This window comes from Dermochelys coriacea, chromosome 4, assembly GCF_009764565.3.
Source record: "Dermochelys coriacea isolate rDerCor1 chromosome 4, rDerCor1.pri.v4, whole genome shotgun sequence".
NCBI classification, from domain to species: domain Eukaryota; kingdom Metazoa; phylum Chordata; order Testudines; family Dermochelyidae; genus Dermochelys; species Dermochelys coriacea.
Window position 1 is genome coordinate 55,203,609 of NC_050071.1, and position 19,903 is coordinate 55,223,511.

Here is a 19,903-nt window from a genome sequence, read left to right on the forward strand (position 1 = left end):
CGTAAACAGTTCTGTTAGGCCTTTTCTATTAGAGTCATCCACAGATCAGAAACAGATGAAGTGTTCCTTTACTTGGATACAGCCATCCTCGTTGTCAACAAATCTTACTGTAAATGACATCTTTTCACTATAACTAATGTTATAGTGCAGTCCATTATTATGGTGTAGTATTTCGCTTTGCCAAGCTTTGTTATCAAGCACTTTCACTACCATAAGGTCAGTCCATTCATTTTGAATTGTTTTGCTGCAGTAATAGTCCATAGCTTCTTTACGATCTAATCAATGTACGTGCTCACGCATGACGTCGTTGTATTTCCCAAGGAGCTCTTCCAAACCAAGGAAATTACCATTATGTTCAGTGAACAGCTTATCTGACAAGTCCCAGAAAGCCAAATTATTCTTTACAAGGAAGAGGGTAATTGAGATCAGACACTTGAGCACATTCCTCCAAACCTGGGTTTCTACATTAATAATACGCAGTTTTCTGCATCCATGCATTTTTCAGCTTGAGCCTGGACTTGACCTCCACCCATTTGGAGTAGGCTGTAAAATGGCCAGGTGACTTTTCAGTTGCTTCAGAGCATCTGCTAAGTTATGCCAGTAATTGTACATGGAAAGTGCATTCATGTCAAATATTTTGCAATAAAAACACAACACTTTGTCAGTCAATCTTGAGTAAACTAGCCAATGCCAATTCAGTTGCTCACCATTTTTGAGTACTCTTTCACAGTGTGACTTTGAGAAGTGTTGTTTCTGCTCATTTACTGGAAACATCATATCCTGGATTTTTCCCGGCCCATTCAAAGCTGTACGATCAATATCAGTAGAGTTTAGGATCGTTAGCCATAAAGCAGGATCTGATGTATCGATTTGTGGTGTGCAATCTTTCTCCCTGCTGTTTCTGTCATCATGCAAAGCTGATTTTTCTTTATCATTTCACTCCTTTTCATGTGAGCCACATTCTTCTTTATCATCACTCTCCTTTACACCTCCAGGAAAACTGGACAATTCTCCTACACTTTCCTCGCATTTCCATTCTTTATCTTCAGGTAAATCTGCTAATTCCTTAGTAATAGTAATTCCATCCTTTTTGCTTCACTTCTCAATTTCTTCTGCACTGAGATCATCGCTACTGTCTATGTTGTTCTGTTTCAGCTATTTTCCCATCAAATTTGCCCGTTGCTGCAAACTAGATTGCAGTTGAGCTTTTTGCTTCCTGTACTCTTGAAGTTTTCTTTGGGAGCATCTTGTATTTTCTAGGGGGGAAAACAGACAGTAGTAGGGAGAGCAAAAGTCGATGTTCCACAGTCTTAGAAAGTCATCAAACATTACGTTTTAAGCATGGCAAAAGAAGGGATAGTATTTTTTATATTGTTGTGTAGATAGGGGTTCAATAGATATCTCTGACATCCCATTAAATACGTCCTTTATTAGCTTCTACTTACATTCTTCAAGTCTTAAAGCACAATATTGCACCTGGGCTCTCACTTCACTTCACATCGTTCTTGTATCTCACTGACTGACAGATGACGCCTCACCCCTTATATATCTGCAAGGGCATGTCAGACAACATTCTAGGAGGTTCAAGGAAAATGTAGTTCTCAGAAAGTCTGAAATGTTCCACAAGATTCTACAGAGGTCCAGAACGTTCTAGGAGGTTAGTGAAAAATGAATCCATACACAGAATATCTGAAACATTTTACTTCAAACATTCTATTTCCCCTTTTGTCCCTAATAACAAAAATAGCACTCTGAGCCTGATGACCCCCAAGTCCAGCACTTCAAGCGGTCACCTGGGTTGCTTGCCCCTAAATTTGGCCCTGTCTATCTCCATTCTGTCTCCGATGCTATTAGAAAAATGAATACAAATTTTGTGGTACAAGGGCCAGCACCTTTTACTAATCACATCCACCCTTGGCAGCATATTGTTGTCGAGGAAACCATGATGGAAAAACAGGTCTAGAAGTTGTCAGAGTTCTGTGTATTTAGAACCGCGTGCCCAGGATATGACACTCCTTAGGAAAAAGTGTTTAACTGTTTAACTAACCTCAGTTTTACACATCACGAGATGCCAAACCATGAAGTTTATAAAATAAGACTGAGTTGTGTGTTCAGGACAAAGGAGTAGAAATTCCAGAATATTGTCCTGAATGCCAGAAAACAGCTGGCCCAAAGTAAATACAAATGTAAATTTCCGTTTCCTTTAATTAGGTTTTTGAAAATAGAGACCCAGAATTCCTATTCCTTTTAACCCACGTGGTCAGTACTTTTTGATAAGGGCAAAGCAACTTCCATTTGGGACACCTAATTTGCTGAATACTGGCTTTCTCCCCTCCATCTCCCACTCCAAATGAGGCAGTGGCCTAGAATTCCTACTTCTGATCTCTTTGTCTGGTTGTGAGGATTAGTGTCCTGTTGGTCGTGGCCAGGAAACTGCATTAACAGGGAATGTATTTCTATCATGTTGGTAGATTTACCTTTTTAATTTTAAACCCTGAATTACTATGATATAAATGGCATTGGGATTTAAATGGAGTTTTTCTGATGCAACAAACCAAGCAGCCAACACTATGTGGTCCAAAAATATCAGTCTTTAACAGAAGTCTTCGATTTACTCTGTATTTGTTTTTCAGTGACAGTGTGCTGAGCTATACACAAAACTAATGACATTCCCTGCCCTGAAAAGCTTAAGTGTCATGAAAACCAAAAATGTTAGGTCATTGCTGTTGTAATGAAAGATTGTGCCACTGTCTGAACAGTTGTTCATTTTTGATGCTAGCTTTCTCTTCATGCTTACTACACAAGACTAAAAAAGAGGAATGTCATTAAGGCTTCTACAAAAACAATGAGGAGTCTGGTGGCACCTTAAAGACTAACAGATTTATTTGGGCATAAGCTTTCATGGGTAAAAACCCCACTTCTTTAGCTGCATCATCTTCTTGCATCTGAAGAAGTGGGTTTTTTACCCACAAAAGCTTATGCCCAAATAAATCGGTTAGTCTTTAAAGTGCTACCGGACTCCTAGTTGTTTTTGTGGTTACAGACTAACATGGCTACCCCTCCGATATAAGGCTTCTGTTTTCAGTTTAAACCTTTGTTGGGTACAAAAATAGTATGTGCCAGATAGGCTACTCCTGACAATTTCTCAGACAAAAGGAGCATTGGTAGTCTGAAATTCTTGAAGGAGAAATCATGTGTGATTGGGTACACTCTGACACTAGATCCATAAGTGCTCTTTCTGTTTGACAGTTTTATTTACCACAGTTTTTCAGAAAACTACACTTTATTAGTTACCCTTCAGCCTGAAGTCCCATTGCACAATATTTGTATCCCAAAATAATTTATGTATGGATGAAGGGGAATATGTATAGAGCATTACATTGCCAACTTAAATTGTATTTTATTAAACAAATCTATTTTAACAGTTACAAACATCATTGTGTATTAAAAACAAAAACCGTGTTCTCCATTTTTTTTACCTTTTGTACTCCACTAGTTAGTCTCACTTCTGTTTTATAATCCATTTCATTTATAGTCTTTTAAATTTTTGTTTCTTGCATATTAGTACAACATTGTAGTATCTAGTTGCAAATGCTCTGACAATGTTTTAAATGTAAACAAAATTGTTTTCATTGTTTTTTTATTATTTTCATGAAAAATTTATATTAAGTTTTTGTTTAAAAATAATTTATAAAACTTAAATTTTGGACTTAAATTACCAGACAAATGCCCCTTAGACAATATGTCAGATCCTTTCCTTTGTTCTTAGTACCAGAGATTAAATGAGCCCAAATCTAGGCAATTTTGGAGCACAATGCAAAACGCATCTCGTTACCCTCCCATCCACAATAAATAAAGCTGAAGGACAGTCCCTCATCTCTTAGAAGACAGTCACCAAGTCTCACTCTGCTCGAAAAGTAATCTACTGGAGTATGAGATAATTGCTTTTGTACTTCATCCTTCTTAAAAGCAGCTTCCTACAATTTGGAAGAAGCAAAGAGCTGACCCCACTATGGAATCCACTTTTCATCAACACTTAATGAAATTTAATTACAGTACTCGATGCATCAGTCAGAGGCATGATAGAAAAATCTGAGATAGTGATAGAACTGATGTTTTCTGGGTAGTTAATGGGAAGTCTTGAGACTAATGATGATAGGTGCATAGAAATATATATTTAGAGAGAGGAATAATATAGAGGGCTTTTTAATGACGGAGCAAAGATCGTCTTTGTTTTTAATTTGTACAAAAATGTCTCCTACAAAAGCTTTAAATCTGATATATTGAAATAGTGGGACTGGGTCATCCTGCAGTTTGGTAGCAGAACAATATGTTGCCACCAAGTCATTGTTTTGGCTCCAATCTCCTTTGATGCCAGGAGTTGAAAGTACTGTGGATTCGGTATGTTCAGCTCTTGAAACATGGGAAAGCTCTTTGTGTTGCTCTTCCTGCTGCTGCATAGAGGATTTCAAAGCCCTTTGCAAACAATAAATTAAAATTGAAGTAGGTAAGTGTATATATCCTATGTTACATAAACTGCAACATACAAAGGTTGAGTAAGTTGCTCAAGACCACATAGAATCATTAACAGAGCTAGAATAACAAGTCATGGTAGTGGGTTGGACACCTACCAGTCACATTAAAGATAGGTTATACAATATACGTTGGTTAAATAATTTAATTAATCACTTACCTCTGCTAGGTTTCTCAGTGTTCTTTGGATCTGTGCTCCTTAGCATAAGTACAGAGTGAACAATTATTATAAATTGATGCATTTTGTTAGCCAAAATAGCTTTTAAAGCAGATTTAAAAAATTACAAAAAGCAAAATAAAGATGGTTTGATTCTAGTGTTCACAGACAGAAAAATTGACCACAACGTGGAATGTTAGTTTTCAAGAGATAATAAATCAGTTAAATTAATTCACAGTTTTATCAAAATCTTCTTATAAAGGCAAACTTTTATCCTAGTTCTTTACTAGTAATGAGTGGGTGGGTGATTTGGTTATCAATGTGACTAGGTATACTTACTTATTTCCAATCAAGTTTGTATGCCAATGAAATTATGAGACTGCTCACATGAGTTCAACCAAGCAATTCTACAGTGGGATTTAGAAGTTTTGACAAGTTATTTAATTATCAAAGAGTGTAAATTCAGTTCTGAATTACCTTGTCCAGATCATACTCATAGCCAAGTTTTGCCACTGATACATGCATAAGACTGTCACACAGGAAACCCAGAATGTAACATGCGGATAATAATTCTATTCTAACTCTTCTGGAATTTCACCAGTACCACCAAATCTTATGCCACTTGAACCAAAGTTTCAAATAGCGGTTAAAATCTTTAGCTTACAAGACAATTCAAAACTCTTTTCTTTTTTGTCTAAGAAGTTGTCAATTCTCTTGACTGTAAAATCTGTGATATGTAGGCTGAACGCTTTAAACACTTAGCATATCTCACAGCTAACTTCCCAGGATATCATCCCCCATCCTTGAAGTATGACCTACATTCTTTGATCCTAGATGTGTATTTACATTTGGCCATATTAAAATGCAGATTGTTTGCTTGCACCCAGTTTACCAAGTGGTCCATATCGCTCTGTATCAGTGACCTGTCCTCTTCATTATTTTCCTCTCCCCCAATTTTTGTATCATCTGCAAACTTTATTAGTAGTGATTATATATTTTCTTTCAGGTCATTGATTTAAAATGTTAAATAGTATAGGGCTAAGAACAGATACTGGCAAGCTCCCACTAAAAACAGACCTGCTCTATGATGATTCACTCTTTACAATTACACTGACCACATATGTATTTAAAATGGACAATCTGGTATTAACTATATGAAGTATTTTGTGGTCAGATTGCTTAGGCAATTAAACTTTCTTGAAGGGGTCTATTACAGAATGCATTTAGATAGCTGTAATTTTCTAATATAGTTTCTTGCATCTCAAAGGTGTCAATTAAGATTTGTGTAATCTAGTAATAACATTATACTGTACTGTATCAGATATTATAGCTTGAGCTCCTGTATCTCTATTGCATATTTATAGGTATAAAGTATATACAATAGAAGAAAAAAGTAAAAGAAAAATTTACTTCACAACTTAGCAAGAGTTTATAGTTAAGCCTAGCTAGTTTGCTGTTGTAGTTACTCAACCTGTGTGAAACACACTGAAATAGTATCTGCTGTTTTACCTGTTTTAAAGGATTAGGCCTAAAATATGTCAAGATTCTGGCCTATGTTTGGATGTTTTTCTTACTAATAATTTTAAATGTTAAGCAATTATAAACCGATATAGAGCTGTCTTTTTGAGTCTGCAGCTAGCCTGAAACAAAAGCTGTGAACTCCCCGCTTTCCAGTCATTGCCCTCCACCAATCTCATTCCTTTTTAATTTGATGGTGACACTTTACAGCTTAACATTAACTATTTCATTGGTGATCATTTAAGCAGCTAGGACAGTGAAGGGAATGGTAATGAAGCCTATGGAGAGGGGGGGAGATTTGGGATTTACTCCAGGGAGAACAATGAAGAGGGACAAAAGCAGGAGAAAAACAAAGACTAGGCTGGGAGAGGAGAAATAGGGGAAGGAAGATGGGTAAGAAAGAGAAATAAAGGTCAAAAGTACAGTGGTCATAAAGGGAAGCATATCGTCCAAATATAACAATATCTATGAATACAACAGTAAGACGCTGAATAATAAATAGCTATAGGAAAAGTTTGTGACAAATTGTTCAAACCTGGGTGCCTAAAGTGAGGTTTGTAAGTAAGTGGGAGCAGCAGGTAGTAAGCACCTCTGAAAATTAGGACACTTTTTTATTTGCGTTCCTAAATATGGATTCAGGAGCCTAGGAACCCAGATCTGAAACATTTGCCGTTATTTATAACATCAAGGCCACAGTCTATCTACTCTAGCTCTTTATGCAGACCTCCTGTTAACATCAATGGGAGTTCTTCTGGATCGGACGTATGCAGATTTAAGTTTATACCTTGGCCCATAATTAAACCTGGAATTAGTCCTCTACAGAATGACTTTGACACCAAGAGAAAGTCATGTCTACTTCCTCAGAGTCAGAAAGAAGTTTGATACAGGCCTTTGGGAGACAGGTCAGCAAATATAGTATGAAAAACACTCCCAAAAGACTTATCTGGAAGAAAAATAAAGGGACTTTGTGGGTTTTTAAGGATTAATATAGTGGAAATTAATTTAAACTATCGTTTACCATTTCATTTTAACCTACATTTTAAAGGATAACCATTTTCCGTATCTTGTTAAATGTTCCTCTAACATGGCAACTTTTTTATACAAAACTACTTTTAAAAATTGTAATTCAACAGAAATGTCTTTTTTTTTTTTTTTTTGTAAATAGCTTTCTACCTTTTAGATACATCTTACTTGCTTCAGACAAGCTTCTTGCATGCAATGTTTTGTTCCTTTAAAGCGTGGTGCTTAAGCCCTGGAATGAGACCTAGCTGGGCTGTAAAACTTTCCCTCAGCAGCTTGCTTATGCTTATGCAGTTAACCTTTCTGCAATGGGTTCTGCTGCTTATTTACAAAATTCCATTTTTCCAATCATAAAATGAACATTATATTAAGAGAGTCTTCTTTTTACCAATTAGGTCAAAGTCCTAAAATTTTAAGACCTAAACCACATGGTTTAGAGCGAACTGATTCACAAACCATAGGTGACTTTGCTACAAGAAGAAAGGGTATGTACTATAGCACTGCATGTTGTATGGGACTTTGTTTTTTTAAAAAAAAGTATGTTTCTTTTAAAGGTTAAACTCTAATAAAGCACTGTCACTGCTAATGTTGTAATCTAAGATATTGGACACATTTTACTTGCTAATCAAAAGTGTTTCCCATGCAGGGGAAAACATTCTTACATCCTGAATAGTATACGTAAAGATTTACCAGAAGTTAACACTTACACATAAAAGTTTTCCTCTGTTCAATTTATAGCTGCTCATATTTCAGATTTAATTTTGTATCTGTTTATTTAGAAACAAGGGTATGTGATCTACCAGCATGTTGTTTGAAATAATTTCTAATTGTCACAAGTTAATAATCTGCTGTTAGCTAAATGTCAAGATACAGTCAAAGAGATTGATCCTGTGACTATCTATTAGTACAGTGATTTCATTTATATTTTTAAAATGAGCATTATGAAGGTGGACTGGTTTATTGTAGGCACTAACTGTGTTGATATCCAGTACAGTCACATGGGCTAGGACAAATCACAAATGTCAGACTTTTTTTTTCTTTTTTAAAAATCATGCTTCATCGGGTGCATTTAAGGCCTGATCAAAAGTCCATTTAAATTGATAGACTGACTATTGCTGATTTCATTGGGCTTTGGATCAAGACCTTACCATATTTCTAACGATACAGTATTTGTACTTGGGCTGTTGAGTGCAGCTTCCATTCAGCCTCATGCCTTATAAAGCATTTGATCTATGCTGATATCCATCATAGCCACTCATCCTGTAGCGTGTTTGTTGCTTAGGTAAGGTTCAGTTCTGCCACCCAAACTCACGTTGAGTAGTACCTTATTCCTTAAGTAGTTCACGGAAATAAATTATTGGGATTTTTTTTAAATCAATGGAACTACCTGATAAATAAGCTGCTGCTAAGCATGAATTAAGATGGCAGAACCTTGTTTATCATAAGTTACTGATGTATGCTGATACCTCTTGAGCTATTACATTTTAACTGCAGTAGAGAACAGTTTGGTGTGATTAAATCCAATAATTACTTATCGATAACATTTCAATTTAAAAAAAAAGCATTTACATAGAAATCTGTACCAAGGGCTTACCTTTTTAGATAACCTTCTATCCTAATAGTGCCTCAAAATAGTTCCCTTAGCTGTAAAGAGTACAGTTCTGCTCCCCTTTATAAGACCACCTCTGTTAAGCAATTGATTTTTGTCAGTCCTACAAGTGATCACTTTGACAGGTTTCACTGTGTATGAACTAGTTTTAAACTGGCTGATGTTTGATATTGGTAAGTAGGTTGGTCTTGGAGCAGTCAGATGTGCTGTCAACAATCCTGTGTAGCTGATATTTATTTTTGTTTGTTTTGTAAAAAAAAAAACCTCAAATAGCATTCATAATAATTTCATAACTACCTTCTCAAAATAATATTTGTATTTTTAAATGGCAAGTATCAGAGAAATTAAGATGGATGGTAAATAGACTTCCCTATGAGTCTTGCAGTACAGAAATCCATTGTTTTTTTTAGGGCTCAAAATCACTTATATTTAATTTCAGTTTTAGTTTAAGGTGTGGTTCTACTCTGAAAATTTATATAAAAATGGTACCTTACTCAGAATCCTATTATCTGATGTTAATGGTGCTGGTATGTTTCTTCTGCTTTTCTCTCAAGTTAAGCAGTACAGAGAACTAAATCACCCGTGGAAGACTGAGCTGGATTCTATTCTGACACATGCCTTATCAATTTTATTAACTAAATTCCAGTTAAAGCAGGGGTGGGCAAACTACGGTCCGAGGGCCACATCTGGCCCTTCAGACGTTTAAATCCAGCCCTCGAGCTCCAGCTGGGGAGCAGAATCCAGGGCTTGCTCTGCTCATCACATGACGTGACTCTGCGGAGCTCCCAGAAGCAGCAGCATGTCCCCCCTCTGGCTCCTACAGGTAGGGGCAGCAAGGAGGCTTCGCACGCTGCCCCGCCCCAAGCGCTGCCTCAGCAGCTCCCATTGGCTGGGAACCATGGCCAATGCGAGCTTCAGGGACGGTACTTGCGGATGGGTCAGCGCACAGAGCCGTCTGGCCATGCCTCTGCATAGGAGTCAGAGGGGGGACATGCCGCTGCTTCCAGGACCTGCTTGAGGTAAGTGCCACCCAGAGCCTACACCCCTGACCCTCCTCCCATGCCCCAACCCCCAACTTCAGCCCTGATCCCTGAACCCCTCAGTCCCAGCCCAGAGCACCCTCCTGCACCCCCAACACTTCATTTCCAGCCCCACCCCAGAGCCCGCACCCCCAGACAAGCCCTCCCCAATTCCCTGCCAGAGCCCCCTCCTGCACCCTGAACTCCTAATTTCTGGCCCCATCCTAGAGCCCGCACCCCCTCCCAAACCCCAACCCCCAATTTCGTGAGCATTCATCTCCTGCCACACTATTTCCGAACCCAGATGTGGCCCTCGGGCCAAAAAGTTTCCTCACCCCGAGTTAAAGGGCCCTCACTTTCACCTCTGCAGCCTTAACAATGGGATTGCAAATGTGTAAGTGAATGCAGAATTGGGTCTGCAGAGTCTTTATTATTGACAAAGGTGTATGAGCCAAGAAAATATTTCAGATCAAGAGTTTGTAGGACTGGCAATTTTTAAATAAAAGGCTAGCAACCAACCAACCAACCCTACCTTTTACCTGTGAACTGAGCCAATTTGATAAGTCATTGTGGCACAATAAACTTAGAACCCTAGAGTGCCATTTCAGATTCCCTTTTCAGAATAGAATCGCATGTTAATACTCAGCTTTCAAAATTCTCTAATAGTGGTAGCACTCATTACTAGCAATATCATAATTATTTTGGAACATTTATAATACACACAGTGGTTCAGAAACCTCTTTCAGAAGTGAACATTTTCTGATAAGTGTATTTTGGGGTTTATATGGAAATCTTTTACTCAGTGGCAACTTAAAATAAAAGTAATTATATTGATTTCTGTGCATTGTTAGCCTTAGAATAGCTGCTGAATTTGGATTTGTTTTCAAATGTTCTGTGCTTTAAGATTGTTTGTTTGTTTTTTATATAGCAAAACCAGCTCCACTAGAAATAAAACCTCTGCCAGAATGGGAAGAATTGCAAGCCCCAGTTAGATCTCCTATCACCCGAAGTTTTGCACGAGAGTAAGTCTCTTAGCTTTTCTTACTTAAGAGGATTTATTTTCTTTTTACTGGAGCATTAATGAATATATCTCTGATCTTTCCTTTTTCAGCCTCTCCAGCAGAGACTGCGATTTCCTTTTAGAGAGAAAGAGAGTGTGTGTGTGTGTGTGTGTGTGTGTATGTGTGTATGTGTACGCACAAGCATGTGTCAAATGTATGTATGTTTGTTGTTCAGTATCACTTTTTAAATAAAAAAGACAATGTATAACCAGAAAACTCAACCCTGGTAAAGCTGATAAATAAGAGTTTAAGCTCTAATATACTTTTTTTTTTTGTTTACCAGGAGTTTTAAAATATTCTAGTTTGATTGTTTGTAAAATAATTCCTGGTAATTAGCTCCTCCAGGTTTCCTATGTCTCCCAGACCGGATTCAGTTCATAGCACAACTTCCAGCAGTGACTCGCATGACAGTGAAGAGAATTATGTACCCATGAATCCAAATCAGTCCACTGAAGACCCAGTATGTAAAATCTACATCTTAACTACTCTCTTCCTGTGCAGTCCTTACTTTTAAATTATGCAAACACAAATCCTTCTTCCAGTCAGCAAACCTTTCTTTACATTTTCTGCATCAAAACCAAAAACCATTTATCTCTATAGAATTTTAGCTTTGTTTTAACACTGTGGCAGTGAGAAAGTTAAGAGTAGAGTTGCTCAATAAAGAGGAAGGTTAGTATGTCTATAATATAGGTTGAGAGTAAGACACCTTTTGAACAAAGTGTTTTAAAATATGTTCTTTCCCAAGGTCTCTGTCTCTTCCTTTCTGTAATCTTTGTTCCTGGGCTACGTGTCAGTAAGTAATCAGTTTCAGTGGAAATAAATAATGCTAGTATTCTCAAGCCACTCCAGAGGCCTTTTGAAAAAGAAATGTTGCAAGTAAACATTGAAAGAAACCTGGAAGGAACAAAAAAGTCATAAGAAATCTCCATTGATATTACTTGTTCAAGTTTTTCTAAAAATATGTATATGTTTATTATACTTTTTTTTTTAAAAAAAGGAGACATTTTATATACAAGATAAAATGTTAATAATTATATTGTCTACTTTTTTTTTCAGATAGCTTTTGGCTTTCAGTATAGTCATCCAAAAAACTGTTAGCAAAAGTGAATTAAATTTCATTTCACTTGCTCACATCAGATACAGTGTAGAAGTTATTAGTTGTGTGTACATTTTCGTTTAGGTGTTCACTGAAATGTATCATGAGTGATGCATGTTTTATCCAAATAGAAGCAAGAATTTGCAGTAGCATTTTAAAATAAAAGGTTAGTATATTCCTAAACCAAAATGTAGTTCAGAGCACCTTTGAACTTTGGGAAAGTTCATAATATCTATAGCCAAACTTTTCAACTCGGGCCCATCTTAGTTATTTTAAATTTTTACATAGTGTTCATCACTTAGTATCTAAATGTTGCTTAGATTCTTATTTAGTAGGAATTAAAATACAAATAGTAATACTTCAAAGCACTGTAAAGGCATTAACTGATCCTCACAACAGTCTTGTGAAGGAGTTACTGGTAAGTAAGCAGTGGTATATCCCATTTTACAGCTGGAGAAATTGAGACACAGTGGTTGTGAATTACCTTCAGCCACGCAGCAAATCAGTAGCAGAATCAGAATTTAGAAATCAGGCATTTCTATTTCCTGATTCGATGTTCAAGCTACTAGACCAAGATGCCACTTAAGAAATTTAATTTTAAAACTTAATATGTTTAATTTCATATCTAGGGGACTGGCCCATTGCTTAGAAAATTTTCTACTATCTTACATCTCTCATTCTTCTAAATTATGGTACCAAAACCCTTTTGTTTTCTTTTAATTATATTTTAAGACATTGTTTTTTGTTTTAATCCTGCTTGTGTAATTGTGTGAAATATAGACCCTTTTCTACATAAAGAGTAATATGCTTTTACACATGGCAGAAACAATGATACAGACAATAAAACTTGTATTTTATAAATGAAATACAGTATATATTTACAGTAAACCCTTTCAAAGAAGTTCCTAACAAACAACTCAGATGCTTAATTGACTCAGTTTTTTTAAATCCTAGCCATTTTTGCTTGTCCATGTTACCTCCTACTGTTAAAGACATTGGTGATAGTGGAATAAATTGTGTAATGGAATTTAAAAAAACAAACAGAACAACCCCCACTAAATTAACTCTTTAAGCATTGGGGAGGGGGCGTTTCCCAGTGATCTTGAGATGGCTACAAAGTTTTAGGTTTATAAAATGCACTGATTATATAAGGTTTTTGGAAACTACATTGTTTTAACTACAATTTAAAAAAGGGTCCATAATTTTCTCATCCTTTCCTGTCATTGACTTTAATGTATCTTGTTCCTACATGTCATACTTCTGTTTAATTTAGTTAAATGAGCAATATTCAGCATTTTCTTTCAAGTTGCTGTCAGCCTTACCCTGTCTTTCCTTCTGCCTTGCTCTTCATTTTTTGCTGACTGCTGCCCTCTGTCTTCCTTTTTTTTTTCTTTATCTTTTAGAGAAGAGTCCTTCTATTGTACTGTTCCTATAACACCTGTTAAGAGGGAGGGATCAGGCTGGGAGAGGACAGAGGAGGTGAGGTGGTAAAAATCTAGGCTAATTGAAAACTAGGTTCATGCAATACAATTTAGTTTATTTTAGGCAGCCCTGTCCAAATTTTCTAGTTAGATTAATCCTGCAGTTTTATCAACTGAATAATTCTTTTGGATTTTCAGATTAGTTGTTATGAAAGTTTTTGAATGAAATGCAAAAGGTTTTTTTCAAAACTTTACCGGTGTTGTAAGGCTTAGTTTTTATCAAATGACTATTAATAGCAATACAGTGAAATACAAAATTATTTACTTAAGTAATGTTAAACTCGAGACACAGAGTGCCAATCAGAAAATCCATAGACTGTCCTTAGCTCACTCGTATGTAGAAATTAGACACAATCTTTTTGGAGTGTCTACCTGAAACTTGATTTTTTTCCTATCTTTTGACTCTGTGTCCCAAGATCAACATTAGTTAAACTTAATTTTTGTTTAGAATATTGTTAGTTCATTAACAGTAGGCTATAAAATATGAATTATTTATCAGACCAGGAGATTTCTTTGATGAGTTCCCAAATCTTGACTATGTAGATAGTGTTTAATAGATTGAACAAAATGTTTGAATGTTCATTGTTGTTGACTTGATTATTTTTCATTATAATTTCAGATTTTGTTCGGCAGCAACAGTCTTGATGGAGGAAGTAGCCCTATGGTAAAACCGAAAGGAGATAAACAAGTAGAATACTTAGATCTGGATCTAGATTCTGGGAAATCTACTCCACCTCGTAAGGTAAACAAAATGACTGTTTTAAAAAAAGGTTGATCTGATGTACAAACCTGAGCTGCGTGAAGAATGTATGAGTTGTTGAAAATTTACATTGGATTCTCCGACTCAGTGAAAAAGAAAAGCAGCTCAGCAGCTTCACCCTGATTAGCTAGCAGGTATCTATTGTGGCCAGCTATGGAAGCCATATTGCACCCCTATGGGAAAGCTATAATATATCCAAATGACAGATTTGCATGGGGCTTTTACCTTGGTCTGTCAAGGCATGATAAAAGAAGTCAAATCCTTGATCAGCTTTACTCACCACCTCTTTCTGAGAGTTACTCAGGTCTTGCATCACATAACTGTCATGTAGTTTATCAGTATGGGAAGTGCCTGTGTCTACAACTTCAGTACACATAGCGACGTTTTGGTGAACTTTCAATGAGTGCACAGTAGATCAAGTATTTTCTCTCTTGCGATTTCTTCCCTGGAATCCTGAATCTTAGTATTTTATACAAGCCTTATCTTGTATAACTGGGAGCTATTAAAATAAAATCTTAAGCAGGCTGTGTTTGTATGAATGGCCTGGATAATACTTAGTCCAGCCATGAGTGCAGGGAACTGGACTAGATGACCTCTCGAGTTCCCTTTCAATCCTATGATTATACCTTCCCCAGTCCATCCCCCTCAGATTCCCCTACAGCTCTCAACCCTCGTTTGTATTTTTTCCAATATCAGCAAAATTGTGAGCTATTATACGTGATTATCAGTGTTGCCTGCCGTCTTGTTACAAAGTGCAAGTTTTTATCAGAGATGTCTTTCAGAGTTTTATTGTCCTCTAGTATTATGTTCAACAAAAACATGTGCAATATGTTGAATAGACTAGGTAGTACTCTGTGTATGTAGTATTATTTTTAAAAAAATACTTATTACACTCATAGCTCTATTGCAAGTGAACCTGGCTTCATTTTATTGTAAATATATGTTAATGCCTTTTTCTCACTCTACCCTTTCCAGAAAAAAAGCAGTGGTTCAGGGAGCAGTGTGGCAGATGAACGAGTGGATTATGTTGTGGTCGACCAACAGAAAACACTAGCACTGAAGAGCACTCGAGAAGCATGGACTGATGGGAGGCAGTCTACAGAATCTGAAACCCCAACTAAAAGTGTAAAATGAATATTCTACTATTCCTCAAAGAACAAAAGAACTAACATTTATCACAATGAATTTTGATGAAATACAGAACCATAACTGCCATGTTGCTTGACTGAACAGTACTTGGCAATTCACTGGTGTGTATTTTCCTGAATGAATAGATGGAAGTCAAAGAACGCTTAAAATATATCAAAGAAATCTACGTCAGAGGACGTTTTAAATGCATCAAAGAAATCTTAAAACCTTAAATTGTGCCCTGTGTCTCTGGATAATTCATCAAATGTAAATAATGTGTAAAAATAGTATTGCTTGGCTCCCAGAAAACCTTTTGTTCTTCATTTAACATATTTGTAGTATTACTATGTTTATGCACTTTTTTAGTTAAAATGTTGGTTCAGGTATTCCCAGTTAATGAATTTTAATGACAAATTCATTTTGAGAATTTTTTCTTACACTACTATACATTACAATTCTAGGTTAATTAAGCTACTTGTAGATATGGAAATTAATGTTTGAACTTCATTTTAACAACTTAGAAATGATTTAGCAGTAGTGTCACAATTTAATAATCTACTTGAAATGTCAAGAATAAACGTTAGTTACATACTGTTTTTATATTTAATACATGCAAAGAATATTTGGAAGTCTACAGGTTACCTTCCTAACGAAAATTGCTGTGAGTTAATAATAATGAACTACATTGTTTTAGGATCTAGCAACATGGCTTAAACATTAGTTATTAGTGGTGGAACGTCTATTCTATTTTATTAATGACAGTGTTCTGTGTTCATTGGGTGAAGATTCTGCAGGGTGGGATCTTACACTTTTAAGACTGAATAATTAATTGTCAAGTAAACCTGCAAACCACTGATGGCATGCAGTAATGTTGTGATCTCACACTTATTAACAAGTAGTAACCTTGATATTATTTACAGAAGGTAGAATTTATAAATAATCAGGTACGTGCCAAGCACTGTTGTGCTAATACACTGATCAGGTTTAGACAATGAACTTAGTTTTATATTTCTTAGAAGTCCTAATGTTGGTTTTCAATTTGAAATTAATGGGACAGTTTGACATTCTCTGTTTGTAGTACTAGCACCATACTGTGATTTTGAATTAGATAGTAATTCAAATGGAAATACTATGTTTTGACACTATAGTGCCCTTTCTACAATCTTTATTTTACTTAATCTCCTGCTTTGCCTTATATTTAGATCCCTATGCAACTGATATTTTATATCTATTTTTTATAAAATAGATACTATACCTAACTGATCCCCTTGTTGCTTTTTCCTGGTACTGGATTTAAAGCTTTCTGTACTGTGATCCTTTTTGTTCACTATCCCAGTTCCAAATAATATTCTGCCTTGGTTTAGAACCATAATTTAGCTGTCAGGAAGAAAATAGATTTTCTTCAAATACATAAATGACTTAAATTTATTAATTATATCTGGATTGAAAATTTACTAACACTTTTTTTTTACACAGATACCTTTAAATAAACTATCTCTTTTTGTCCAGACCTTTTAAATGTTGAATGAGTGTATACGTGTGTTAGTCGTTTTCTGTCATGCTGGCCTTAGTACTTTGCCTAATCTACCATAGGTTTTTTTTTCCAATTTACAGTATGTAAACTGTTTTATTCTTAACAAGGGTTCTTTTTAAATTAGTAATATTTTGATGCTTTGAATGTTCCTTTTTTAACAAAAAGAAAACCAAATACAGTGCATTTTGAGGTGAATTTTAAATAAATCAAATTGTTCAGTTTTGATGTGTAAACTCTGTCCAATGGAACCACAAAACAATACAAATTAAGATATATGGGAAAAGTGCCTAATTACCAAACACAGTTTTTTCTGTGAAGTTGCTAGATTGTAGATACAATAAACAGTACTTCTAAAAAACTAAACCTAAAAATATTTTCAAAAGCAAGTTGCTGAGAAAAAACCCCAAACTGCAAAATTGGATCAAATTCCTGTCCCGTTGAAGCCAATGGAATTATTGCCATGGTCTTGAGTGAAACTAAGTATGAGCTAATTATAACTAGACTGTCTTTTAAAAAAAAAAAAAAAAAGACAAAGGAGCAACTGTATCAGGCTTCCACTCATGCACATCACTTTCAAGGACTGAAATGTTACTGTACATAATTATTCTTGCTGGTGAGCAAACTTTCCTTACTTTCTTCACCAATGCTGCGACTGAAACATCTATAAGCAAAGCATGTGTTTGGTACTCCACGTAATATGGGGTAGTCTTATTTGGGATACTAATTTCTAATTTTTTTTATACTATTAAAGCAGAAATGGTAGGGACTGATTTACCTCTCGCACCAATCCTTCACAAGTATACCGGACTTTAGAGGAGTTACTCCCATTTTAAACTGATCTTAGTGGAGAATCAGACCTTTCATTTATTCTGAACAATAAACATGGTACTTATCAAAGGGCTACCATAAGGGGGCTCAAGGCCAAAATTGTACGGAAATACACATTGAGGAGGCCTCAAAACACTGGGTTGAAATTGAGTTTTCTTTTAATTCTCTTCAGATGGGAAAGTTTGGGGGTGGTGAGAGGGGTCACAGAGGTGTTTGTGAAAGAGAATTTCTCAATCCCCTGGAAGGGGATGCTGCTCTGTCCCTCCTTCACTCCATGACAGTGCGGCTCAGTCAGGATTGTGCACTATCAGTTTTTCAGTATGACATTTTTATCTCCAGTACTCTGTTGCTTAGTAAACTAGTAGCAATCTGGAGCTTTCCTTGACTCTTTCAACCATTTCAGTGCTTCAGGGCCAATTTTTTTTTAAAGCTGGGTTTCCTGAAGTTGCGCACCAGTATCAATATATAGGTGCCTAAAATGAATGGTTTTTCAGAGGTTTTCAGAGGTTTTTTCTGAGCACTTGTGACTCCTTTTGATCTCAGTGCTTAACTTTAGGTACCCAAGTTTGAAAACTTTAGCCCTCTTTGACTAGACAACAGGCATAGTTTGTGGTGAATGATGTATCTGGTGTGCACTTATGTCCTCACTTGAGTTATAACTTCCATTTTATTAGACTTTTGAATTCAATAACATCCATAATGTTAGTTTCAATGAGCAAAAATTGAGCATTTTTTTTGTTTTTTTTATTTGTTTTCCTAAAAGAGAAACTATCAAACACCAGTTTCCAGATGCTACAGGTAGTGTGGACATAATGCTTTTAAAAATAATATTGGAGTGGTTTTCTTGACTGTGTTGGATTTTAATGTATTTTGCATATTCATTATTGGCATTACATTATTGTCAGCTTGTATTGCCACACGGACATTCAAAGAAAGGGTGGTATTAATACTGTATAGTGTCCCTTGTTTCTAATAACATAGTTAAAGTAGAACTGTATGCTGCCTATTTGTTGTCATGCTTCTCTGTTCTGTTGCTATGATTCTGACATTTTAAAATGTGCTGAATTCTAAATTTGGAGGAAGCAGAAGCAAAGCTAGACTACTGGCCTATTGTGATTTTCAGTTACTAACTTTATGGAGGCACTCAGGTACTACAGTAATGGGTGCTATTATAAGGACCTCAATAGATGTGAATGCAAAAAGAGTTTGTCTTGGCGATGTATTATGTTCTTTTCAAGGACCAGGTAAGCTATAGATTTCTTTGTTGGTATAGTATATTGTGAATTACTGGATGGATGCATCATTTATCACATTATTTACAATGAACAATGGTAATTTAAGGCATAAGGCAAAATCTATAAAATAAAGTAAATGCCATTTGAATCTAATCTGAGCAACTCAAAACTGTTTTTCAGTTTCAAGGTAAGAGTTGGTTTCTTCTTAACCATTGAAATTTGTCTCTAGCAAATCTTCTCACAATTTTCCCCTTCCTTGAGATGCTTTAAACACTAAATAGAATTCTGCCTTATTTCGGAAGTTTTAAAAAAGTATATATTGGTCTATTACAGAACAGAAAAAGAGAGATAAATCCAAAAAGAAATTCATGCAAACTAAAAACTCTGTAGTGCCTAGAGTATTAAGAACCTGACTTCAAAAATTCCTATATTCAGTGTCACTGAATGTCATCATGTCAACAGCTTCTTTTCTGTTAAGTACTAATGGCCACACTTTCACAAACTGTTGCTTATTAAGAGTATGACCTCACAAGCTGTTGAAATGTGCAAACCACAAAATCTGTGTGAAAGGCCTATAAGGGGATACTGATGGAAAAGGGTGGAGTGTGTTCATTATATTCTAACTCACTTCAGAAATGTATTTTGCACAAATACTTTAAATTTAGCTTTTTAAAATATTCTGTCCACTTATGGCAGTTTTGACACTGCCACACACATGGCTTATGAGACAAATCATAGTCTGACCATTTTCATCATGTAATTTAGATTTCATTGCTCCATTACCTAAAATGGGCCACAGGAAGTCTAAAGATGTCTCACTGCATTCTGAGCTAAGTGAAATTTTTATCACAAATTTAAGGTTTGCTGTTGCTGATTGCATCAGTCAATTGTGTTGAAAGTATTTCTGGCTCTAAGTAGAGCCAA

The 19,903-nt window shown here is 35.8% G+C and overlaps 1 protein-coding gene across 11 annotated transcripts in view; it reads left to right on the plus strand.

Annotated features, from left to right (window-relative positions):
* Window positions 1-19,428, plus strand: part of GAB1 (GRB2 associated binding protein 1) — a 151,990-nt gene extending 132,562 nt beyond the window's left edge. For 5 of the 11 annotated variants that reach the window (XM_038398479.2, XM_038398477.2, XM_043512950.1 and 2 more), the window contains 5 exons: window positions 7,624-7,713; window positions 10,785-10,878; window positions 11,254-11,377; window positions 14,114-14,236; window positions 15,230-19,428. In XM_038398479.2, coding sequence (XP_038254407.1) covers window positions 7,624-7,713; window positions 10,785-10,878; window positions 11,254-11,377; window positions 14,114-14,236; window positions 15,230-15,388 — 590 coding nt within the window. In that variant the 3' untranslated portion in view covers window positions 15,389-19,428. Of the gene's footprint in view, window positions 1-7,623; window positions 7,714-10,784; window positions 10,879-11,253; window positions 11,378-13,416; window positions 13,493-14,113; window positions 14,237-15,229 lie in introns of those variants that run through there. The other 6 variants (XM_038398478.2, XM_038398480.2, XM_043512948.1 and 3 more) reach the window with 5 other exon arrangements.
* Window positions 19,429-19,903: the final 475 nt, after the last annotated feature.